Source organism: Leucopleurus acutus, assembly GCF_964270905.1.
Source record: "Leucopleurus acutus genome assembly, chromosome: 15".
Lineage (NCBI taxonomy): Eukaryota > Metazoa > Chordata > Mammalia > Artiodactyla > Delphinidae > Leucopleurus > Leucopleurus acutus.
The window spans coordinates 81,848,097-81,874,388 of record NC_139157.1 but is presented as its reverse complement, the minus strand read 5'-3'; the positions used below and the strand labels follow the sequence as shown (position 1 = coordinate 81,874,388).

Below are 26,292 nucleotides of genomic sequence, written 5' to 3'. Positions count from 1 at the left end.
CTGAAGGTTGCATCACCTCCTGGGTACCTCAGACTCTTCTGAGTCATTAGTGCAAGCAGTGGTCTGTATTCTTCACCCAGTGTGTCCTGCTCAGTTTAGTGTTCATCAGCTTCTTGGAGTTTTACTTTTATCAGTTCAAATGATCTAATGTTACGACAGTTAATAATCTTTGATGTTCTCAGTCCCCAAGTTGATTAGAAATGTCACTTATTCTATCAGTAAATGAGTGTATGCCACCAATTTTATTTAATCACATCCCCCTCTTAGTTCTGTTCCTTCTTATTGGTATTTTTAGAGAAAAATACAAATAACCTCATCTACTAAATACTATACCTGCCATTCTCACTGCTACACTGTGTAGAATATCTCCTTCTTTGCCTTTTATATAAGATTAAAAAGGAGCAAAGAGGGTAAGATTTGATCACAGGGTCAGCATCAGACTGTCCTCTGTGCAGTACTTCTCCCGTCTTTTCTATGCATACAGTATAAAATTCAGTAGAAAGCATAACTCCATTCCCAGTGTTTTCTTAGTGGATTTCAAGTTTAAAAGAATATTTTTAAGGGCTTCCCCGGTGGCGCAGTGGTTGCGAGTCCGCCTGCCAATGCAGGGGACACAGGTTCGTGCCCCAGTCTGGGAAGATCCCACATGCTGCGGAGCGGCTGGGCCCGTGAGCCACGGCTGCTGGGCCTGCGCGTCCAGAGCCTGTGCTCCGCAACGGGAGAGGCCACAGCAGTGAGAGGCCCGCGTACTGCAAAAAAAAAAAAAGAAAAAAAAAAAGAATATTTTTAAGTGATGTCAGGCTTTAAATACTCATTGTATTTGATTAGAATATGTACTAAAAAATAGTAAAAAAAGTACTCTCTGATTGCTAAATCATTTAGGTGAGCCCACATATTTTCATTATTTTAAAATCAAATTTTTCTGCATTTCCTCTTCTGCAGTTCTCTAAATGCAGCAGATTATCTTTTGGGTTCTAAAAACTGAATATAATACTTAGTAACGAATGTCTTTTACACTGTTTTGCTTTAGCTTCCTTCAGGCGAAAGAAGAATTGAAGCACCTTAAGCTCCCCGGGTTCATGTACAGCGATGTCCCTCTTCTGGCGTCCTCAGTGCCCTATTTCTGTGTGGAAGAGGAGGAAGAGGGTTGTTCCGAAGGCGGAGTCCATCTCATTGTGTGTGTGCACGGCCTGGACGGTACGTAACGTCTGCACGTGTAACCCGTAGCATCTCAATCTTTTCTTTTCCTAGTAGATCTCATTTAGTTTTATTTTAATCTTTGACCTGAAAAAAGATTTCTGAATTGCTGATATTAATTAAATCTTAAATACTCTCTAAAACAGAGATGTGCTTAATTTTGCTGAGTATAATATTAGATTTCTTTGTAAAGTAAAATTTTCCATGGAATTGACATCCACACGCCAACATTTTATTTATTTTAACTTCGGATTTTTCTGTCTTCTCTCTTTTTATTATTTTTGTCAGCTGTCACCTCGTGGCAATCATTTTGTCTCCCTTTGATCATCTTTCTGCTTCCCTTTTAGCTTGCTGCTTTAAACCTTATGGACAAGAAAAATCAATACCTAAGAATTAAAGATTCACTGATTAATCAGGGTATAACTTAACTTCTTAATACCTTGTTTCACTGCTCTGGTTTTGTGACAGCTGTTTCGGTTACTCAACAGCCTATTTTTCTTGGTTAGGAGCTATGTTAGAAGACACCAAATATCTCTGGACTAGCAGACTACTACTGTGTTATAAGGTGATTCTGTAGCAACAAATTGACAAAAGATTTTATGGATTATAAAAATGCTAAACACAGGTCTGAGCTAGTAAATTCTTATGAAATTGGAGATTTTTCTTTAAGAAAAACAAAACCGTGACTCAAGGAATAAAAGATCTCTAATACTAACCTCTTTCCCCCCACTAATAAAATTTTCAAAGAATTATCCTCCAAGAAAGGCTTCTTGGCCCAGTAGTATCTCTGGTAAATTCCTCTTTGAAATCTTCAAGAAACACACTATCCCATGTTATAGGGAGGAAGACAGACACACTGCTGGGGGGGCGGGGAGCGGTGGCGGGAGCATCAATGCGACCAGACCTCTGAAGAGACAGGCTGTTGGAGGCCATAGCCAGCTGATGGAAATCTGCTGTGAAATAGACACTGAGGATTCTGGTTCCCAGGGCCTTGTCTCTTCACAGCTGGCATAGGCCTACGCTTGTCCCCAAGAAGTGTAACAGAGTATGAGGGTGTGCACTGTACCTTTTGCTTTATCTCGTCCCTTAGGTATAACTTTGATTTTCTTCATTTTCTAGGTAACAGTGCAGATCTCCGGTTAGTAAAAACTTACATTGAACTTGGACTGCCTGGGGAAAGAATTGATTTTCTTATGTCTGAGAGAAATCAGGTACAGATAGCTGTGTTTTCAGTGGAAGCACACATTTTTCTACCAGTTTCTACCTAAATATTTGCTGACTACAAAATGCCTGTAGTAGTAGATATAATTTTTCTGACTTCTATGAAGTTTAACAATTAATGCGTAGCCTAAAGAAGTAGAAGTGATTTACAGTTTGATTTATGAGCTTTTTACATGTGCAAAATTCCTAGAATTTCACATTCTGTGCAAATATTTTAATTAAACCATTATAAATAACCTTATGTTCAGTGTTGATAGTGGACTAAATGGTTACCTAAATGAAGTGTTAAGAACAGTGAGCCTTTTTTTCCCCTAGAAATTCACTACTTGTTCATTTTAATATAATGAATATTACATTCACTAACTCCTTTAAAAACCACTGGTCTTTAACCATATTTTCAATACCTAAATTAAAAATAATGTTTATATTCAGTGTTTTATGTAATTACACATATTCAGTATATAACGTATCTATTTCGCTTTTGTTTAGAATGATACTTTCGCTGATTTTGATAGCATGACTGATCGCCTTCTGGACGAGATAATACAATATATTCAGATATATAGTCTAACAGTCTCAAAAATAAGGTAACTTCTATAATATTACATAAATGGTTTTTATATCTTTATGAATTATAAAAAAATCACACAGAATTTCTGGAAATTTTGTTGTCCTATTCTGAAATATAGGATACCACAACTCTAATTTAAAGAGAATAAAAATAAAAAGATTTTAGGGAAAGACCACATATTACATAATTCTGTTTATATGAATTGTCCAGAATTGGCAAAATTATAGAGATAGAGGTAGATCAGTGACTGCTTAGGGCTGGGGGAGAGGGGAGATAGTGGGGGTCGAGGGGGGCGGTGATAGCTAAAGAATGTAGGGTTGGACTTCCCTGTGGTGCAGTGGTTAAGCATCCGCCTGCCGATGCAGTGGACACGGGTTCGAGCCCTGGTCCGGGAAGATCCCACATGCCACGGAGCAACTAAGCCTGTGCACAACTACTGATCCTGCGCTCTAGAGCCCACGAACCGCAACTATCGAGCCCGCGTGCCACAACTACTGAAGCCTAAGCGCCTAGAGCCCATGCTCTGCAACAAGAGAAGCCACCGCAATGAGAAGCCCGCGCACCGCAACAAGGAGTAGCCCCCCCCCCCCCACTCGCCACAACTAGAGAAAGCCTGTGCGCAGCAACGAAGACGCAGCACGGCCAAAAATAAATAAATAAATAAAATTATTTTTTTAAAAAAAGAATGTAGGGTTTCTTTTTAAGGTGGTGAAATATTCTAAAATTTCTTGTAGTGATGGCTGCACTACTCCGTAAATACTCTAGAAAGCGTTGAGTTGTACACCTTAAACGGCTGAATTGTATGGTATGTGAATGATATCTCAGTAAAGCTGTTACCAAAAAGAAAGGTTATAGGGAAATGGATATATATTAAAGAAATGAAACTGTAAAAATACTTTCAACATGTCATGACTATACTTTGAGAGTCAGCTTTCCACAAGCAGGAGATGATGATCAAATCAACATGTCTTACTATTTAATCACAGATGTTGTGAATAGACATGGGGGAGAGAAAAGCATTTGTTTCTTCTAGTCCGGTAAGAATTAAAGAAAAAGTCAAAACTAATCTTCCTGCCTCAAAAAGAGAAGAGTAAACTGATGAGTTTCATACCCCAGCTGGGTTAGAGGAGGAAGCTGGCTCTTTATACTCTAGGCTTTTGTAGAGTTTGCTTCCTCTCGGAAGTACAGAGTAGGGACAGAGAACAGAGAGAGCAGGTTTTTATTTGAAGTCACTGTTTAAAAACAGATTTCTGTTAAAATGTGGTGGGAGATGCAAGTATGTGGAGGGTGGAGAGAGATTGTCTTCTTGTTCTAGTCATTCTCATTTATGGATTTTTCATCTGTTTACTAAATTTTCTATAGTCATCTTGTATTCCTTTTATTAATTTGTTATTTTATGATGAGAAAATAAGTCTACTTTTTCAGTTCTTTTATTCATCCACGAAAGTATGCCTTCTTCTAGATTAGATGGTCAGTTATAATCAACCATTATTCAAAAGCTTGATTTGGTTGAATGAGGACTGTTCGTTATCAAACTTTACTTCACAGCTTCAGGAAGTTTGCAGCTTCTCACTATTTATGTCTGTAAACTAGTTATATCTGTAAACCACTTTTAAGACAGCTTTCAGCCTTTCTTCTTTCACTGTTAATTGTCCCGAGGGATTCATATACTGTCTATCATAAAATAATGGTAGGCAAAAAGGCTCTTTTGATTTAAACTATTCCTTAATAAAGGTGAAAAGCTTTATAAGTATTAGTTATTCTTTTGGTATAATTTTAGACTTACTGTCAGAAAATGCACATTTTTTTTCCTGTGGCTTGAAAGTACTTAGTCAGAGAACTCCCCACCTTGGAGTGTGGACCAGAGAATAAGAGAAATGGGGATATAATGTCTCCTAAATCATGCTTATACGTATAACTTCATGATTTTGTTTTAAATCATGACTTGACAGGTAAATAATTGGTGTGTGTACCTAAAGATGCAAATTTATCATCTAGTCAATGTATTAGCACTTTTAAAATGTATTTCTTTCTAAGTATTTACGAACTAGGAGTAAAAATTTTCTGGTAAGTAGTATCCTATTTCTATAGAGTAAGTATATAAACTCTATAACAATAGGAGTTTTCTGATAAGTAGTATCCTATTTCTATAGAGTAAGTATGCAAACTGTATAATAATAGGAATTTTCTGCTACAATCTCACATTTTTTGCTTCAAAATGTAAGTTATGTCATTTCAGAGTATCAAACCATAGTTTTAAAACATATTAGAACATTTTAAATGCTTAGTATTTCACATCTATGTACAGTGATAGCAGCTTTTATTTTTTTTTAAACTAATACTATGGGAGAAATGTCATTTTGTTTCTCTTATAGCTTTATTGGACATTCGTTGGGCAATTTAATAATCCGTTCAGTGCTTACAAGGCCACGGTTTAAATATTACCTTGACAAACTTCATACCTTTCTATCACTCTCGGGACCTCACCTTGGTACGCTCTACAACAGCAGTGCTCTTGTTAATACAGGTAAGAAGTTTTATTGTCCAGTACAAAAATTATGGCGTGGAGAGAAGACTTAAATACAAATTTAATATTTTCTGGTGTTTATTTTAGAACAGATTTGTCATGTACTTGGAATTTCATGAAACAAAAGATGTATCTGTTTTTCTATTTTGTCATGCACGTGAAATAAGCTGACAAAACTCATTTCAGAAAATGTCATATTGAGATATTTGTAAAGTCACAACAGCATTTTTTCCCTTTTTATCGTTAAACTGTTTAAATATTTTCAGTAAATGTTAGTCTTATAAACAGGCTATTTTGTTGTTCCATTAGTTGAGCAGATAACAAATACCTATGCTTAATACATTTTAAAGTTATAAAATGTTTTATATAGAACATTAACTCTGATTTTGGTTTGATAGTGATAAAGGGATATTATGAGAAAATAAATTCTAAACTTTTAAAAGAAATTAAAGTAAAAATTAAGACCCCAATTTTGATTAGAATAAATATGCTCATTAAGAAGGATCTGATACTTGATTTGCCCTTTATTTGGCTTTGTTTTTCCCTTAGAATTTTAAAATGGCTTTTATAATTTAGTCAGTTGATTCCCATTGTAAGAATTAGATTTCATTCTGACTTTCTTTCATTGAGCCTTGAAACTCTTATTTCCATTTTCTCTTCTACTTCTTTCATTGACAAATAAACCATACCATTTTCCTTTGTATCCCATTTCAAATGGTGGTATTCAAAATCTAGCTAGTTGTAGATTTTTACAGTTTCAAGAAGAGGGCTTGAGAAAAATGAAATCCATAAATAGTACAAAATAGAACCCAGTATGAATCGGGTGCAGTACTTTGAATTTCTTTCTTTTGAATTTCTTTCTTCACTAAACTTTTCCCCAGGTAGACTTTCAGTTGGCAGCTTTAATCAGTTAAAGGGTTTTTTCCCTCTTTTCCTCCCCTGTTCACCTCAGTAATAGAATCAACAAAAGTAGAAATGAGTAGTCTACAATCTTGAAAACCAGCTCCAGAGTGATTGAGGTTTCACTTAAGGGGAAGATGCACTTAAATACGGGTAACTGGTAATATAAAGAAATACAATTAAATATGACACTGAAATTATATTCAGCTGTTACTAGAAAACATTATCCAGTTGCTCATCCTTAGAGTTGGTCCTTATCCAGTCAGTCTCCCATGACTGACCTGTGATTGTCTAAAGGCGCCGTGCTCAGGCATGTGGATCTACTACTGTGTTTAAAGTTTACTCCCCCTCTGCTTCATTATAATTTGAACAAGTATATCTAAAGGTGTAATTTTCCCAAATGTGTTCTTCATAGACCATTACCTATTTCATTACCTAATGAAGTAGAAATAAATAACAAGCCCTCTGTCAACCACCGTTAACCCATCGTTAACCTCTGTGTGTCTGTGTGTTTATATTTGTTATCAGAAAATGGAAATATTTTGCAAATATATTTTTTATTCGCCAACAAAATGCTAATTTGGGAGATATATTTTGAAGTGAAATATATATATTAGAATGAATAACGTTGGCATATGGTACTATGTATTTCCGGTTTATAACTCTCACATACCATTTATAACTCTCTAGGTCTGTGGTTTATGCAGAAATGGAAAAAATCAGGTTCTCTTTTGCAACTGACATGTCGAGATCATTCAGACCCTCGCCAGACTTTCTTATACAAGCTTAGTAATAAAGCCGGTAAGTATATAGAAACAGTTTTGAAAACACTCACTTGAAAACCTTTTTTAAAATAAACCTTTGCGCTTCCCTGGTGGCGCAGTGGTTGAGAGTCCGCCTGCCGATGCAGGGGACACGGGTTCGTGCCCCAGTCTGGGAAGATCCCACATGCCGGGGAGTGGCTGGGCCCGTGAGCCATGGCGGCTGAGCCTGCGCGTCGGGAGCCTGTGCTCCGCAACGGGAGAAGCCACAGCAGTGAGAGGCCCGCGTACTGCAAAAAATAATAATAATAATAATAAGTAAATAAATAAATAAACCTTAAATCAATTATCAACATGTCTTTCTGGTGATTAAAAAACTATCAGTCGGTTGTTATTTCTTAATAGTGAAATAGACTCACAGAACTAAGCAGTTGATAGCATGTTTTAATTTTTTTTACATGATTGTATTTATTTTTTTGTGAGCTGCACAGCTACTTTGAAGTTATCCTAAAAATTTTGGCCTTTATAATTCATACCAGCTATAAGTTAAGTTTTTGAACTAGGCCTCTGCATGTCCTAGCCCTCCTGTCCTTCTAGCTACCCCCAACCCCAGTCCTCAGCCTTTGTTTTAAACTGCCACATTTTTTTTTTTACTTTCCTATTATAAGCATTTCTGGAAAATGTCAGAAACGAAACCATTAATAGTTATTCCTTCTTCAGATTCTCACCACTGGATGGATCTTGTTACTCATCTCTCATTAACCAGCTATTAAATGTATTCCCCATCTTGCATGTGTATTCTAAGCTTTTACTCCCGGAAGTCCCCAGCTGGTCCTTGGCCATTCATTCTCACGCTCTGTAAGTGACCTCGCCTGTGAGCTTTCCTCTCTCCTGGACTCATCCTCGCACTCACAGATTCCTGGCACATTCTTTCCACTGTGTCCTTTGAGGTCTCCGCCTGAGGAGAAGAGACTGCCCTCATCTGTACCTTCCTCAAAGACTGTGATCGCCACTTCCTGCTGACAGTGGAGCCATAACTGAAAGCTGGCTATTCCCCAGCCCGCCCCCGCCTGCCCACTCCCCCGGCTGTGGAGCAGAGGGTGGCACACTTTTTTGCTAAAGGGCTGGATAGTAAACATTTTGGCTTGTGGGCCGTAGGATCTCAGTTGTAACCACTCAACATACCACTGTAGCCCAAACACAGCTATAGACAACACATGAGCTAGTGAGTGCGGCTGCATTTCAAAAAAAACTTTATTTACCAAAAAAAAAGGCAGCAGTCCAGACCACACAGGCCTGCCATAGAAGCAGCTGGATTTCTTGATTCCTCAGTTACTGAGGCCCACCTAGAGCGGGAGCCCGTCCTCTTGCTTTCCATCCCTCCCAGTCGTGACTTCTCCACCGCCACGTGAAACTGCTTCTTTGAGCCTCAGCCTTCTCGTCGTCTTCAGTATAATGCTCTCCTGCGCCCTCCTTGCATCTGCAGTGAGAACTTTGACAAGAGTTCATTGACAAATATTTATTACACAGTTATGCTTAGGAAAAGACATATTTCTTTTTTAATTGTATGATTTTCTTTTTTTTAATTTATTTTATTTATTTTACTTTTGGCTGCATTGGGTCTTCGTTGCCGCTTGCAGGCTTTCTCTAGTTGTGCGAGCGGGGGCTACTCTTTGTTGCGGTGCATGGGCTTCTCATTGCAGTGGCTTCTCTTGTTGTGGAGCATGGGCTCTAGGCGCACAGGCTTCAGTAGTTGTGGCACGTGGGCTCAGTCGTTGTGGCTCGTGGGCTCTAGAGTGCAGGCTCAGTAGTTGTGGCTCACGGGCTTAGTTGCTCTGCGGCATGTGGGGTCTTCCCGGACCAGGGCTCAAACCCATGTCCCCTGCATTGGCAGGCAGATTCTTAACCACCGCGCCACCAGGGAAGCCCGGAAAAGATATTTTTCTTGAACCTTAATATACTTAATCCTGGCATCATTTTTGGTAATTTGATGAGCCAACCCTTTAGATGATTCACCAAGCATTACAGAGCCTTTCTCAACTCTGGTAACCTTCTATTCCGCTCCACTGTGAACCCTTACCTGTGGCTACACTCCACCCAGAAATTTCAACGAATATTCCACTCTGTCACTGTAACAGCCTGTCCTTTCTCTCTCACTCCCTTATTCTCACCTGCTTTCTAGACTCAGTTAAGATCCCTACTCCATCTTCCTAAGATGACCCTGTGCCTCAGGATTTCCTCCCCTTCCTGACCCGTCTCAGACTCTGAATTATCACTTTCATCATTCATACACTGTCACCCTTTGCTTTCTATCATAGCCAACTAGTAAACCTGTACTACCGCTTCTTCACCTAGCCTGTTGAGCTCTGCCACAAAGGACACGCAGACGTGCACATCACTACTGCTGTCAATCCGTGGCTTCCCTGTCTGGTTATCTCTTAGTAGCTTTCTACTCATTCCCTTCAAAGTTTCTCACCTCTTTTCCTCAGACTTAAACTACCGCTGCTGCCTGCACTTCCACAAATGGCTCTGTTCTATCTGTGAAAGTCAAGGCCGTCAAGCAAGGACTTTCCTACTTCCTTCTGTTGGCCTGCAAGCATCAGCATACCTAGACCTGTGTGTGCAGCTGCCTTCAGAGTATATTCACTTAGATGTCTCATGGGTGCCTCCTGTGCAGTGTGCTCAGACACCTCCTGTTTCCCCTCAGATTGGCTTCTCTGCATCTACCCAGGCAGAAACTTAGAAGTCGTTCTTGACTTCTCTTTCTCCCTTTCCCCCATCTGCTGAGTTACCGATCCCTGCGACGTCCAGCCTGCTTGGCCCTGGTGGAGCCTCCCTTTCCTTACTCTGTGACTGCCTTCGTCCAGCCTCCATCACCTTCACTTAGATGATAGCTGTGGCCTCCAAACTGGTTACCCTGCCTCCTGTATGCCCCCCTTCTCCTCTGTCTCACTTCCTCATTGGATGAAATGATTTTCTAAAAATTAAATCAGACCGTATTGGTCCTGTTCAAATATCCTCCAGAGTGCCTTCTAGTTCTCAGGATGACGTGTAGAGTCCATGGCTTAGGGCATCAAATCCTGTATAATCTGGCTCCTGGTCCTTTCATGTGCTCTGTACCCTCCTCTTTGGCAGATGGGCATCCTTTGCTGTAGTCACTTTTCACGTGTTTGTGCTTCCTCGCCTTCACCATGCTTCTTCTGCCACTATTCCTCCCCATGCGTTTGCCCATCTTTGTAGCACTGATTCTCTTCATCTTCTAAAATTACACTCCAGCACCACCTGCTCTCCGGAGCTTTCCTTGAAGCCCTATCTGATTCGGTGCGCCTCTGCTGGCAGAGTACCAGCACATGCCTTCATATCCCAAATCTCATGTCTCAGGACTGACGACAGTAATGAATTCCACTCCTCACTTGCCTGCTACATATCTGTGCTTATATTTCAAACTAAATGTGTCTAAAATTGACAGTTTCTTCTTTTGCTGCCTCTTTTTTTGACCTTTTCTAAATGTTACTCTGTCCTCTAGATTACTTGGTTTGAAACACCTCAGTGTCATCCTCGATTGACCCCACTTCTTTTCTTTGCATAACACATCCCAAGATTGTTAACGTCATCTCTGAACTGCTGTAACATTATATATGAACCTCTTTTACCATAGTCGTTATAGCTTGTCTCATGTCAGTCATTTTTATGTATCTCAGCCTTTTTTCCTTAAGTGGGATCTGTCATGACAACCCTTTCCCACCGCCCCCCACATACCCTCAGCATTCACAGTAGTTCTTCCTAGTAGGCGTTCGCTGTCAACCCACTGAATCAATGAGTGATCTTTTCAATATTATGTTTGGTATCCAAAAGCAGGTCAAATATTGTACGGTAAGCTGAAAATCAAACCCATGTATTTGGTGAAGGCTGAAGTAGCTTGAACTTGTAAACTTAAGCCCTGGCCTTTTAAATCCACTTTTCATCTTCATTCCTCTCATCATGTCTTCCATCCTGCTCTTGAAACATTTGATACGAACACTAGACAGATTTAGTCATTGAATATAGCCCACTTCATTTGAGTCTTGTTTTAACCTTTTCAAGATTCTGCCTTAAATACTGCTGTCAATATGAGAAAGAGAATTGGGAATGGTTATTTCATGTGTCGCCTGTTATTAGAATCAGTGAAAGAAAAGTTCTTTTGTAGGTGGAGTTTTGGGATTTTGTTTCTAAGGGTAAAAAGTAACAACAGTAAGCTATTTATAGTACACAGAAATACATACTTGATTCACAAAACCACAAGATATTCCTACAAAATCAAATACATCACATAGTTCTCATGTGAGAAAAACTTACCCTGACTAGAACCATTACGTGTAGCTATGTGTATAGCATTGTGAGTAGCCATGGAGTTTGTACCGGGGCTGCTACTGTAAAAATTCTGTAATTCATGGCATTTCCCAACTGACTGAACAGATACTTGTATCACTAAGTTTATAATTATTAGTAGATATGAGTAGGTCTTTTGTACTTGAGTTATTTTTTAAGGATTAGTTAAAACTTTTCCTTACAGGTTATTAATTTATTATTTGCCTTTTAATGCATGGCAGGACTTTCATCTCCCCCCCGCCCCCGGTTGTACCAGTGTAGCACTGTTTAAGAGACAAACTTTGAAGGCACACATAGATACTAGTTTTAGCTGAGACACTGATAAAGTTTACTTGATCTAAATATTAAGTAATTCTGTTTCTTCATTGGTAAAATGGGAATAATAGTATCTTCCTCACAGGACCATTAAAGGTTGAATGAGATAATTCATGTAAAATGATTATGGTCTGAATAGCACGAAACTCAGTAAATATTAGTTGGTAAAAATAGCTCTAAATGAAGAGGTGCCTGAACTAAAATAGTATTAGTATTATAGATTATAGAAATTTGCTGTCACATTAACATCATAAATCTATTTTAGGAGGTTTTTTTTAGCAGAACTGTCAATATTACTAGCTATAAGAATTGTTCAAATGACTTATTAAAATTGTTTTTGTGTTTTAAGATTTCTCCTTATAGCTAGAAATGAATTTATTAGTATACACCTGAATTGAATTAGTATTATTATGGAACATAGCATGAAAGCATACTATGTTTTCTAATAATAACTAGTACATTAAATAATACTAAAATATAGAAATAAATAATAGCCAACACACAAAGCACATACCGTATTCCAGGTGCCACCCAAGCATGTCATACACGTGGGTGTGTTTAACCTTATGAAGTAGGAGCCCCATTGCCCCACTTTGCGTGTGAGGACACAGATGCCCAGAGTGGCCAGACGCCGCCTCAGCCCAGAAGCTGGTACCACAGCCATCATGCGTGGTCAGACCAGGTCGTGTTAAGCCAGTGACGTATACTTTCAAGAACTTGAGACGGTTATCCTAATTCTGGTTTTAAATGTTAACAAATATTCATTAATTGATTTTAAAATTATAATACTGTCATGGGAGTTGGAACAGGTCTCTCTGAGCTGTTTTTTTCCTTTTTTTTTAAATCATCTAAAGAATTATGAGAAATGAGTAGTCAACTCCTAGGAAACTGCTACACCTGTATATATACATAAAATTCTTTATTCACAAAGTAGAAATATATGGGTTCACATCAGAAACATAAGTAAATAAAACAGGAAAACATAGAGCAGTGTTTACTTAACCAATTTACGTAGCCAGTGTGCTAGTCTCAGATATTTTTAAACAATCAAGAGCCCTAGAGATAACTGTTCTTTTATATTTTACTCTGCTAAAGCTATAAAGTCTTTGATGCCCTGATCCAATTATTGCTTCTGTTTCTTCTGAATGGCCAATTTCCTATTCTTTTGAGAACGCGTAAAATCACCTGTCTAAAGCAAAATCCAGCCTTCTACCCTCTTCCCTTGTTTATTTAAGCAAAGACTCCCCTGTGGGTCTTCATTTTGAAACAGTCTTTTTCTCTGCAACATATCATTGGTTAATAGCATTCCTTAATCGAAAGCTATTCATTATTTTAAAATTAAGGAAGCATTTAAAAGCCTAAAGTAATTTGAGTGATTTCTAAAGCAATTAAGAAATGTTATCTTTTTGTAAAAATCAGGTATTTATTAAGTGTGAATTGCCTTTGTTGTTTTGTGAACACAATAGATATTGTAGAGCGCTACAGAAATGTTACGTTTAAAAGGAAATTATCTTTTTTGATTAAGGCATTACAATTATAAACAATGATTAAATTTTTAAAAATTTTTATTGCACTCTAGTTGATTTACAGTGTTGTGTCAGTTTCAGGTGTACACCAAAGTGAATCAGATATACATATACATATATCCACTCTTTTTTTAGATTCTTTTCCCATATAGGCCATTACAGAGTATTGAGTAGAGTTCCCTGTGCTGTACAGTAGGTCCTTATTAGTTATCTATTTTATACATAGTAGTGTGTATATGTCAATCCCAATCTTCCAATTTATCCCTCCTCCCCTTTCCCCCCAGTAACTGTAAGTTTGTTTTCTACATCTGTAACTCTATTTCTGCTTTGTAGATAAGTTCATTTGTACCCTTTTTTTTAGATGCCACATATAAGCAATATCATATGATAACAATGATTAAATTTTATAGCAGCTTTTAATTTTAACTAAAAAACCTATAGCATCCTACAGATTGCTGATAGAATATATCAATAATTTACACAATATAGTTGCAGCATGCTAGCATGTCCTCACTGAATATCAAGGGAAAGAAAGATGAAGGAGCCTAGAGCAATGTGGAAGGTAAACAGTATACTGTATCTAGATGAGGTGACAGCAGTGCTGAGTAGTCAAGATTACATAGAGAGAAGGCTCAGGGGCTCTCCTGCATTCCTTGGTGAGGGCTCAAAAAGAGCCAAAGAACAATCTACCCATTGTTGGAATTTCAAGAACAAAGTATCCTCATTTTAAGATCTTCCTAAAAACATCTGCTTAGAATCTCTTAACCAGCTGTTGAATTCTGACAAATAAAATATAACAATTAAAGAAGTCTCCTGCTGTGCTACTGTGGTACAAGATAATCTTTTCTTCCAGCAGATTACAGAGGTGTTTAATAATAGGTATCACTTGATTTGTAATTAACATTTGTATTTTGTTTCTGGAAGTGTAGGAAAGCATCAGCAGCAGCTTACATTATTTTAGGAAGCAAATTCTTTCAAATGTATTTAAAATAAATGAGTAAAAATAAGAATAGTTTAATATTGAGTAGACTGTGTCCATTTAGAAAGCACAGGGTTTCTCAGCCTCAGCACTTTGACGTTCTGGGCTGGATATTCTGTGTTGTCAGGATCTGTCCTGTGCGTTGTAGAATATTTAGCAGCATCCCTGGCCTCTACCCACTCAATGCCAGTAGAGCACACACCCATCAGCACCTCACCTACCCCACCCCCTGCTTGTGAGAAACAGCGTTGTCTCCAGACACTGCTAAATGTTCCCTGGAGTGCAAAGCCACCAGTGCAGAACTGCTATTTTTGGCAGTTCCAGAAAGTAACCAGAGATGAGTCAATATGAATTGCTTTAAAACTCATTAAATTTTTCAGAAAAAAAAATGAGCAGCCAAAAATATCAGGAAGGGCTTCCCTGGTGGCGCAGTGGTTGAGAGTCCGCCTGCCAATGCAGGGGACACGGGTTCGTGCCCCGGTCCGGGAAGATCCCACATGCCGCGGAGCGGCTGGGCCCGTGAGCTATGGCCACTGGGCCTGCGCGTCCGGAGCCTGTGCTCCGCAACGGGAGAGGCCACAGCAGTGAGAGGCCCGCGTACTGCAAAAAAAATATATATATATATATATATATATATATATATATATATATATATATATATATATATATATATATATATATATATATATATATATATATATATATCAGGAAGACTGAGATAATGAAGGTGAAAGTTACCGTTACGGTGTTCGTTCATACATAAGCCATGTAATTGTGCAGTCCAGAAAAATAGTGAACATTTACTTTAATCTTTTTCTTAGCAATCCTGAAAAATAACTAAAATATTTAGAAACTTTTCCAGTTAAACTGTCTCATTCTATAGATGGGGAAATCGTGTTACTTTCCCAAGTTACAGGTAACTTTTCAACCGAGAATGAGTCACCTTGGGCTGAGTGAAGTGCTAACCCGAGGGCCAGTGGACGAGACCATCTCTGAGCAGGTAGAATCAGTGCAGGTGCAGAGAGGATGAACTTACAGTACAAGGCTCCCCCAAATACACACCTCAGACATTGTCATCAGCTGGACTTCAGCTCGGATGAAGTGCTGCCATGATTCCCACCAGCACTGCGCCTCGGGGGCTACCATGTTTCTCTTTGAGTTTCTGCCCTCTCTAGCCAGCGCTGCTACACAGGAATGGAAACCAGAAGACTCAAAACAGGGTCAGAGTCTGTTTGACTTGGTTCTTGGCTAATACAAAAAGCAAACCTTCCATACAGAAGCACAGTACTAGTAATAATACATTGTTGTTGAAAAAGTATTATTAAAATAATTACTAAGTTTAAAATGCATTTTTAAAGTACAGTGCTGTCTTGGGAATCACGTTTAAAAATATGACAATATCTTGTATCTATGTCAGTGTCAGAATCTGTGATTGTATCTGTTTTATCATCATGGAATCTGAGAGTTAAAGGGTTTCTTGGACATCCCCTCCTCTCCCTTTGTTGGTTTGCATGCTTCGTCTCCACCGAGCTGCCTGAACTTGGGGAGACATGGGTACTCCTCTCCAGGGTCTTGGTCTAAAGCAGTGATTCTCAGCCTGAGTGCCATTTCTCTGTAGAAGCACAACAGAATCTCCGCGAATTATTTTGAAAAGTATATTTAATTTTTAAGGTAATGGCTATTACTCTTATAATGTAAACTATAGAAATAGAGCAGTGCCGAGAAAGGGGGGGGGGCGGGGAGGTAATTGGAGGGGAGAATAAAGCCCAAGGACAGATTCATTGAGAGACGGATCTTTTTTTAAGACGGGAAGTATAATACTGTAATATTTTCCATCCTGATAAGAATGATCCATCCAGAAGAGAAAATTGATGTGAGAGAAGGATGGGACAGCAACTAGAGGCATGCCCTTAAGCAGACAGGAAGAAGGAGTGGGACCTAGTGCACTAGTGCAAGGGCCGGCCTGAGGCAGGGTTGGGCAGAGCGAGAAGGTACAGATGCGGGAGGTGGGTTTTGTGTTAAGGTAGAGTCTGCGGAAGCTCCTTCCGACGCTTCCGTGTGCCCAGTGAGACAGGAAAGCCATAACGTAAGACAGAGGGGGACATAGAAGATGCTGGTGGTTTCCGGAGAAGTACAGAGGTGACCGTTACTGAGCAAGGCTGCCACCGGCTGTGCAGTGTCATTCCTGTCGATGTGATGGGAGTGATGCCCCCCGGAGATGTGCAGTGTGGTCGCCTTTATGGAGGACACACATACACACCTTTTAGATAAAAGAAGGAGCCAACTGTGCTGTTACATGGCTGGTTTCATGCAGTTTGGGATAAAATTTCATTTAACAGCATTATACTTAGAGATTCAGAAAGTACAGTACCTAAAATAACTGGGTTAGAAGTGAAGAAGTACCATATGACCGTGGCTTTCACATTTTTGGCTTCTTTACCCCTCAAAAGAATTTTGGAAAAGTTTGTATCCCCTTGTATAATTTTATGGTGACACCTAAAACTGTTTTCTATAATTTTAAATAGCTGCAAAGGATGTATTTTCTGGCATATGAGATAGTATATTTTTACTATATTTAGCTGGAGTCACAGACTTAGCTCATTTAATTTATGGAAAATATGTGCCATAAGATCTAACGGGCACAGCCATTTCTTATTGTCAGACAGTCGGTAACATCAGACTTACTTTTCGGAAGAGGAAGACTTCGTTCATATTTTGCTTGGTTCTCCCAGAGATTTTATACCGCAGGGCCATATACCATAAGAAGATCTGAAATAGATTGGAGAAATGTCTTTCCCTTGTAAAGTAGGAGAAGGAAAAGTCATTTGTAGAAAAGTGCTCCTATGAAGTTGGGATCTGGAAATCAATTATCTTAGAGCTGTAAATGCCCATCTACACCACGGAGAGTCTTAAATTACCCCTGGGGGTAAGTGTATACCAGTTCACAGACCTCTGCTCTAGGACACACAGACGTTTCCCAAAGTAGCACCAATGAAGACTGTCATCAAGTGATGCCAAAAGGGGATGACTTTGTCTCGTGAAATGTGAAAATGAAGGGGAAAAAATCAAGTTTTCTTAAACTTTCTAAAATATTTTAAACGTGTGTTCAACTGAGTTAATTCCTGTTATAGACATTCTCTTATTTCACTTATATCTCTAGAATCTTATATATTCAAGTGGCCACAAAGTAGTATCTTCTCATTGGGAAAAGGAGGGATACGTTATATTTGACACAGAGGGTATATACTGTTTCACCTGGCCATGTGTCAGTCTAAGCTCTTCCCATCATTAGGATCCTCAAGTTCCAGGAAAGACAGGGAGCTTCTACAAAGGCTTCCTGTATTCTGGATTCACAGCAGTCCCCACAATTGACCTGTCTCTAAGAGTCTGAATTTCAGTGCACATAAGAGTATCAAAGTTTTATTCTGAAACATTCCAGAACAAAATTCTCTGTACTGCACACACAATTCTAATGTGTCACTATTATTGATTTGTATCTTATTTAATTATCATATAAAATTTTGATTTTGTATATACTAGTCTGAGCCAAATAGTACATTACTGTAATTAGAACATTATCGGTATTAAAGAGGTCAAGAATGTGGTTTCAGTACTTAAGTGAGTTATTTAGCAAAGTACCCCCAAGGACACAAGTCCTAAATTCACGTAGTTTACTGAAAAATTTTAAAAAAACAAAATAGACCTGACAAAAGTCTGTTGGATGGTTCACAAAAAATCGTTATTTTTATTGGAAAAATCGAAGTGTTTATCCTCTTGACATCATGCTTAAATAAGGAGAAAATATAAGTAATATTAGGCAACAGTCAAATGAAAACCTAAAGTAAAAAGTCAGCTTTAAAGGATTTAAATAGGGTGTTTTGTTTGTTTTTATGGAAGAATATATGTTTCTTTGGGGAATAATCCTAAATATTGATGAATATCCTTTGGAAAGTAAAAGCGTCATGAAACACTTGTTATAGAATTTTAGCCAACCACATCCAGTCTCCCCCTAACCCCCAAGGCCACAATCCTTGCTCTCACTCAGTACAAACACACATTTCTCATATCAGCACATAAACTACATATAAGGAAGCTGGGGATTTTGGTAGAGAATGTATAGAAATTTGGAGAAAGAATTCATCAGTTATTTTAAAAGGCATAAACTTAGTACTACCAAGGAAATAAAGTTTATGGCCACTTAATATGATGCTAGTAAGTTATTTCAAATCTAATTAATTATTGCACTGTAACTCAGTATTTTTTCTTCACAGGGCTTCACTATTTCAAAAATGTTGTACTAGTGGGCTCTCTGCAGGATCGCTATGTTCCTTATCATTCTGCCCGCATTGAAATGTGCAAGACAGCTTTAAAGGACAAACAGTCAGGTAACAAAGTATATTAGAAGTATTTCAAAGAGCTACGCCTACACATGAGTTTCTCCCAAAGTTTTCTTGCAGTTGTCTTCTCCCTTCTTTTTGTTGTCCTCTCTTTCCTTCGACTTCCTTTTACACCCGCTGATAGTAACAGCTATCCTTCCTCCATTTTCCTTCCTTTCTTTTCTTTTGCTGTGTAAGATGTTTTGGCCAATGACACAGTAGTTGTTCTTTTGAAATCTTTTTTTCATCTAATTACCAATGCTTCTCCGTTTTATTGCCTCAAAAGTAATCCATGCTTTAATTTCCTCCGGATTATTGGGATTGGTGGTTGCAGTAATGGTCATGCTGCATGTTCGGCTGTACTTAATTTTAGTCAAAGATGGCAGCGAGCGGACTCATCAAGAAATGAAAGAGGAATAGTACAATGTCTGACGCCACAAAAATACAAGTATCGTAAGAGATTACTAGTCATCAGTTCCCATATGTAATGCAAGGAAATGTAGACAACCAGGTTCCTGGGCAGGCTGTTCCGGCTGGATTCCCAGGGTATCCCACTTTCAGCCCACTGCAGATGCTGTGGTGGCAACAGATGTATACGCATGAGTATTATATGCAATATCAAGCCGCAGTTTCAGCTCAGGCCACATCAAATGCCAACGCAGACCAGCCTGCTACTTCACAGCCTCTAAATGTGGCACATGTTCCTGGAGAAGAACCCTCATCAGCTCCAAACCTAGTGACCCAAGAAAATCGACCCATGGATGAGAATGTTCAGATGAATGCACAGGGAGGTCCAGTGCTAAACGAAGAAGACTTCAGTCGAGACTGGCTAGACTGGTTGTACACGTTCTCACGAGCTGCCGTTCTCCCTAGCATTGTGTACTTCTGTTCCTCTTTTAGTCGGTTTATCATGGTAATGGGAGCCATGCCACTGGTTTACACCGAGCTGGATGGTTTCATTTTAGGCAAGAAGGAGGTCAGCAACAGGCTCCCAATAATAATGCCGAAGTCAACAATGATGTGCAGAATGCAAACAATCTAGAACTTGAAGAAATGGAGCGTCTTATGGATGATGGGCTTGAAGATGAGAGTGGAGAAGATGCAGGTGAAGATGCCAGTGCAATTCAAAGGCCTGGATTCATGGCAGCAGCTTGGTCTTTTATCACCACCTTCTTACTTCACGAATACTAGAGGGGCCTCCCCAGGTTGCCAATTAGACCTGAAAAATTGTGCCGGCTGCAAAGGAGGGTCTGAATTTAGGAAAGTGTTTTAAATAACAGTGCAGTTTCAAAACATTGTTTACTTTATTTTCATCATCATGTATAGAGGTGTTTTTTTTCCTTAAAGCTTCTCATTCATATGAGAAGCAAATGGACTACTAAATGTGTGATTTTTTTTAAAGATCTTAACATAGCATAATAATATTGGTCTTCGAGGTTTTATTAATTTCAATTATGTATATTATACTAAGACAGACCTGTTTGTGTGTCTTCTTTAAAGAGCTGCTTCACGTATAAATGTCTATGGCTAATATCTCAGCCCTTCAATGTATAATTTGAATAAATATATCTATTTTCTGTGAATTATACTGAGAGTTTTAAACAGAATGACCTCATAGTTTTTAACAAAAAATATTATTTACCTAAAATGTGCTAGTAGCATCTTGCCCAGCCATAAAGCAATAAACTTCTCAATAATGTTAATTTTGACATTTGAATAAATGGAAACTTTCTATTTTAAGGGCATGTATCCCATCAATTGGAATTAGTACCTTGAAAAAAAAAAGGCACCTCTTCAATGGAATTAATAGTGATATAAAATGTTTGATATAGGCAGGACTTTTATAAAATAAGATTCTGGAAATTGCTCCCTGTAATTTTTTAAAATAAAAGGTCAATTATGAAAAAATAAACACCAATCAAATGGACAACCTAGAAGAAATTAATACATTTCTAGAAATGTAAAATCTCCGAAGACTGAATCAGGAAGAAATAGAAAATATGAACATATGATTACCAGTAATGAAATTTAATCAGAAAAAAAAAAAAAAACCTCCCAACAAACAACAGTGCAGGACCACACAGATTCACTGGTGAATTCTACCAAAAATTTGAAGAGAGATAACAACTATCCTCAAACTATTCTAAAAAATTGAAGATGAAGAAAGACTTAACATTATTCTACAATGCCAGCATCACCCTGATACCAAAACCAAGCAAAGGCACCACAAAAAAAGAAAATTATAAGCCAGTATCATTGATGAACATAGAAGCAAAAATCCTCAACAAAATATTAGCAAACCAAATTCAACAACGCATTAAAGGGATCATATACCAAAAGTGGGATTTATCCCAGGGATGCAAAGATGGTTCAGTATCTGCAAATCAGTTGATGTGATACAACACACTAACAAAACAAAGGATAAAAATCACATGATCATCTCAATAGATGCCGAAAGGGACTTCCCAGGTGGTCCAGTGGCTAAGATTCCACGCTCCCAATGCAGGGGACCTGGGTTTGATCCCTGGTGAGGGAACTAGATCCCACATGGCTGCAACTAAGAGTTTGCATGCTGCAACTGAAGATCACACATGCCGTAACTAAGACCCAGCACAGCCAAATAAATATAAATAAATATTTTTTAAAAAATAGATGCCGAGGGCTTCCCTGGTGGCGCAGTGGTTGAGAGTCCGCCTGCCGATGCAGGGGACATGGGTTCGTGCCCCAGTCCGGGAAGATCCCACATGCTGTGGAGCAGCTAGGCCCGTGAGACATGGCCGCTGAGCCTGCGCGTCCAGAGCCTGTGCTCCGCGATGGGAGAGGCCACAGCAGTGAGAGGCCTGCGTACAGCAAAAAAAAAAATAGATGCCGAAAAAGCATTTGACAAAATTCAACAGCCATTCATGATAAAAACTCTCATCACAGTGGGTATAGAGGGAACCTACCTCAATATAATAAAGGCCATTTATGACAAACCCATAGCTAACTTCATACTAAATGGTGAAAAGCTGACAGCATTTCCTCTAAGATCAGGAACAAACCAAGGATGTCCACTATCATTACTTTTATTCAAATAGCATTGGAAGTCCTACCCACAGCAATCAGACAGAAAGATAAATAAAAGTCATCCAAATTGGAAGGGGAGAAGTAAAACTGTCACTGTTTGCGGATGGCATGATACTATTTGCTTTTCTATGTACTAATGAACTATGATAAAGACAAAGCAAAAAAAAGAATCCTGTTTAAAATTGCATGAAAAACAATAAAATACCTAGGGAATAAACTTAACCAAGGAGATGAAAGACCTATGCTCTGAAAACTATGAAATATTGATGAAGGAAATTGAAGATGATACAAAGAAATGAAAAGATGTCCATGTTCATGGATTGGAAAAATTAATAGTGTTAAAATGTCCATACTCCCCAAGGCAATTTACAGGTTCAGAGCAATCCTTATCAATATACCAATGGCATTTTTCACAGAACTAGAACAAATAATCCTAAAATTTATATGGAACCAAAAAAGATCCCAAATAGCCAAAGCAATCTTGAGAAAAAAAGAAGAAATCTGGACAATCACACTCCTTGACTTCAGACTATACTATAAAACAGCAGTCATCAAAACAGCATGGTATTGGCACAGAAACAGCCACATAGATCAATGGAACAGAATAAAGACCCCAGAAATAAACCCACGCACCTGTGGTCAATTAATCAATGATGAAAGAGGCAAAAACACACAATGGGGAAAAGATAGTCTCTTCAATAAGTGCTGCTGGGAAAACTGGACAACTACATGTAAAAAGAAGAAATTAGAACATTTCCTCACACCATATAAAAAAATTAGACTCAAAATGTATTAAAGATCTAAATGTAAGACCAGAAGCCATAAAACTCTTACAAGAAAACATAGGCAGAACACTCTTTGGCGTAAGTCATAGCAATATTTGCATCTGTCTCCTCAGGCAATGGAAACAAAAGCAAAAATAAACAAATGGGACCTAAATAAAGTTCTCAGTGTGAAAGCTTTTGCACAGCAAAGGAAACCATCCACAAAACAAAAAGACAACCTACTGAATGGGAGAGAATATTTGCAGATGATACGACCAGTAAGGCAAAATATGTAAACAGTTCATGCAACTCAACATCAAAAATATGAACAAACAGATTATAAAATGGGCGGAAGACCTAAATAGACATTTTTCCAAAGAAGACATACAGAGGCTAGCAGGCACATGAAAAGCTGCTCAACATCACTAATCATCAGGGAAATGCAAATTAAGATCACAATAACAAATACTGGTGAGAATGTAGAGAAAGGGGAACCCTCGTACATTTGTAGTGGGAATGTAAACTGGTGCAGCCATTGTGACAAACAGTATGGAGTTTCAAAAGATTTTAAACATTATAGAACTACCATATCATCCAGCAATTCCACTTCTGGGCATATAGCCAAAGAAAATACTAATTCCAAAACTTATGTGTACTCCAGTATTCATAGCAGCATTGTTTATAGTAGCCAAGACATCAGAGCAACCTGAGTGTCCATCAGCTGATGAATGGACAAAGAAGATGTGTATCCACATAATGGAATACTACTCAGCCATAAAAGAGAATGGAATATTGCCATTTTCAGCAACATGGATGGACCTGGAGGGCATTATGCTTAGTGAAATAAGTCAGACAGAGAAAGACAAATACCATATGATATCCCTTATAGGTGGATTCTAAAAAATAAAGCAAACAAACAAATATAATGAAACAGAAACAGACTCACAGATACAGAGAACAAACTAGTGGTTCCCAGTGGGAAGAGGGATGGGGGAGGGGCAAGATAGGGATAGGAGATTAAGAGATACAAACTACTGGGACTTCCCTGGTGGCACAGTGGTTGAGAATCCGCCTGCCAATGCAGGGGACACGGGTTCGATCCCTGGTCCGGGAAGATCCAGTGTGCCGCGGAGCAACTAAGCCCGTGCGCCACAACTACTAAGCCTGCGCTCTAGAGCCTGCAAGCCACAACTACTGAGCCCACGCACCACGACTATTGAAGCCCTCATGCCTAGAGCCCGTGCTCCGCAACATGAGAAGCCCACGCACTGCATCGAAGAGTAGCCCCTGCTCGCCACAGCTAGAGAAAGCCCGCTTACAACCATGAAGACCCAACACGGCCAAAAATAAATAAAATTTTAAAACAAGAAGAGATACAAACTACTATGTGTAAAATAAATAAGCTACAAGGATATATTGTACAGCACAGGGAATAGAGCCAATATTTTATAATAAATTTAAATGGAGTATAATCTATAAAAATATTGAATCAATATGTTTGTACACCTGAAACTAATATAATATTGTAAATCAACTATACTTCAATTAAAAAAAGAAATAATTTTTAAAAACCGTTTTTTATGAAATCTATATTCTATTGATCCCTCTTTTAAACACATCTCTCTTCTTTCTCTAATTATGCTTCTGTATGTTATTCACTTCTCATCATTCCTCAAGGCTACATCCTGCCTCTACCCTGAAATTCACGTTTGATGGACATGTGTTAGCACCCATCTGTTAGTAATATAGTAATGCATGAGCATTAAAAACTGTTTCGCTCCTCTTAAGGCAGTTTGTGCTTGTATATGTACATATGTGTGTAACCTTTACCTTCTATGCTCTGCATGCCCTCAATAAATCCATTGTACGAATTAACCAAAAAGAGGGAGAGAAGAGCACAACTTTGAAATTAAAAGCAAAATGAAGCATTAAATAAACCTGCAGGCCAAAAAAAAAAAAAATTCTCAATTTGACCTATGAGCCAAACTCACATTGTTCTGATTATGGGAAGTTGCTATTCTTTCTCAAGATAATTTGGAAATATGTGGAATAACATTGGCTGCCATGGAAACTTTTTTAAAGTATTTGCTCTTGACTCAGGTTTTAAATTTTGCCTTATCAGAATGTCTCAGCATGGCTCCTTTACCTTCATAATGAGTCATAATTGACTTAAGGTTGAAAAAAATTATTTGCTCTGTTATATTCATTGCTTTTAATTAAAAATATCAGGTTGGCAAGAATAATGTATGATAAATTTATTTCGCTTGACTAGATAAATAATGTGATTATATTTTCTCTAAAACAGTCTCAAAAGTGATATTCAAGGGGAAAAAAACCTTTTAAAAGACAATTTTCTGCTTTAAACGGAAATAATGTAACTAAATTTTATAAATTATATAAAAGTTGGCATAGAATTTTTTTTCAGTTCTTCTTGTGAATCGATTTTCCTTTTTTCTATTTGTTCCATAGGACAGATCTATTCAGAAATGATCCACAACTTGCTTCGCCCGGTTCTGCAAAGCAAGGATTGTAACTTGGTTCGGTATAATGTCATCAATGCATTGCCCAATACAGCTGATTCACTTATTGGGAGAGCTGCACATATAGCTGTTCTGGATTCGGAAATATTTTTAGAGAAATTCTTTCTGGTTGCTGCCCTCAAATATTTCCATTAGGATTAAATGCATTGGTAGAGACTTGACAATTACCTCATTCAACAGTGATTCAGATAATGTATTATATTAAACTGTAGATGCTGATAAGTTCTAAGAAATATTTATACCTTTTTATATGGAAGATAATTTATATCATCCATGTTTAGAGCTTTTTAAACATCAACTTTACTTTCTAGGTAATGTGGCTGTGCAATATTTTTTTAATTTTATCTTTTTACTTTTCTATTACTTTTTCATATATTTTGCTACATAAGTATTTCAGTGAAACTCTAAGCCCATATGTATGTCTGATTGTTTATTATTGGCTTTCCACAATCCTCACATCAGACACATTGTATTAGAGGCCGTTATTGCTAGAATAGCATGGGATTTTAAATTTTCTAGTATTGGGGTATTATTTAGTTAATCATAAATTTTACTTTTAACATTTTACTATGTTTTAACTGGAAGTAAAATTATGGCTGCTAAAATATATTTTTTGAAATCAACTCTTTTGCCCTGTCAAATCGGGTAGTTCATATATGACAACGTTATAAACATTTTCTATAAAAGAAGCATTATTACTGTTGCTAGTAAATATATGTCATGCCTATTAAAATATATTTTCTACTGGTGATTTCAACATTATTTCTCATATTGACTTTTATTACTGGAACTTTTCATGTTCATGTTAGCAGCATCTAGAGATTTTTGAATGTTTGAATGCCCTCTGCCTTGATTTGGTTGGAATTTTGCTAAATTTGGAAATGTTGCTTGAACTTTCTGACTACATTTCTTTAACTTTTTTCATGGACTTCCTTGTATGTACATAATAATTAAATGTTGAAATTTATGAACTACTTTTATGAATTTAGATAATTTTTAAATATTGTTAAAATTTGTTGAACTAAAGAGTAATGTAAATAAAATAATTCATGTTTCAAATGGAACAAAATAATTAACTTTACATGTTTGGTGATACAGATGCAAATGTTTTGATATATGGAGATGTAAAGTCTTTTGACTTTATTCAAGGTGCTGAATAGCATTAAATTCACTATTTTCCT

At 37.9% G+C, this 26,292-nt stretch overlaps 1 protein-coding gene and 1 pseudogene across 4 annotated transcripts in view; both read left to right on the top strand.

Annotated features, from left to right (window-relative positions):
- The window catches only part of FAM135A (family with sequence similarity 135 member A), a 121,582-nt gene extending 95,638 nt beyond the window's left edge, over nt 1–25,944 (top strand). For all 3 annotated transcript variants that reach the window (XM_082855775.1, XM_082855774.1, XM_082855776.1), the window contains 7 exons: nt 1,031–1,197; nt 2,317–2,408; nt 2,908–3,005; nt 5,365–5,516; nt 7,107–7,217; nt 18,637–18,750; nt 25,041–25,944. In XM_082855775.1, the coding sequence (XP_082711901.1) occupies nt 1,031–1,197; nt 2,317–2,408; nt 2,908–3,005; nt 5,365–5,516; nt 7,107–7,217; nt 18,637–18,750; nt 25,041–25,246 (940 nt within the window). In that variant the 3' untranslated portion in view covers nt 25,247–25,944. The remainder of the gene's footprint in view (nt 1–1,030; nt 1,198–2,316; nt 2,409–2,907; nt 3,006–5,364; nt 5,517–7,106; nt 7,218–18,636; nt 18,751–25,040) is intronic.
- Nucleotides 19,078–19,989, top strand: LOC309972008 (homocysteine-responsive endoplasmic reticulum-resident ubiquitin-like domain member 2 protein; annotated as a pseudogene). The gene is made up of 2 exons: nt 19,078–19,160; nt 19,210–19,989. The product of its transcript is annotated as a homocysteine-responsive endoplasmic reticulum-resident ubiquitin-like domain member 2 protein (transcript).
- Nucleotides 25,945–26,292: the final 348 nt, after the last annotated feature.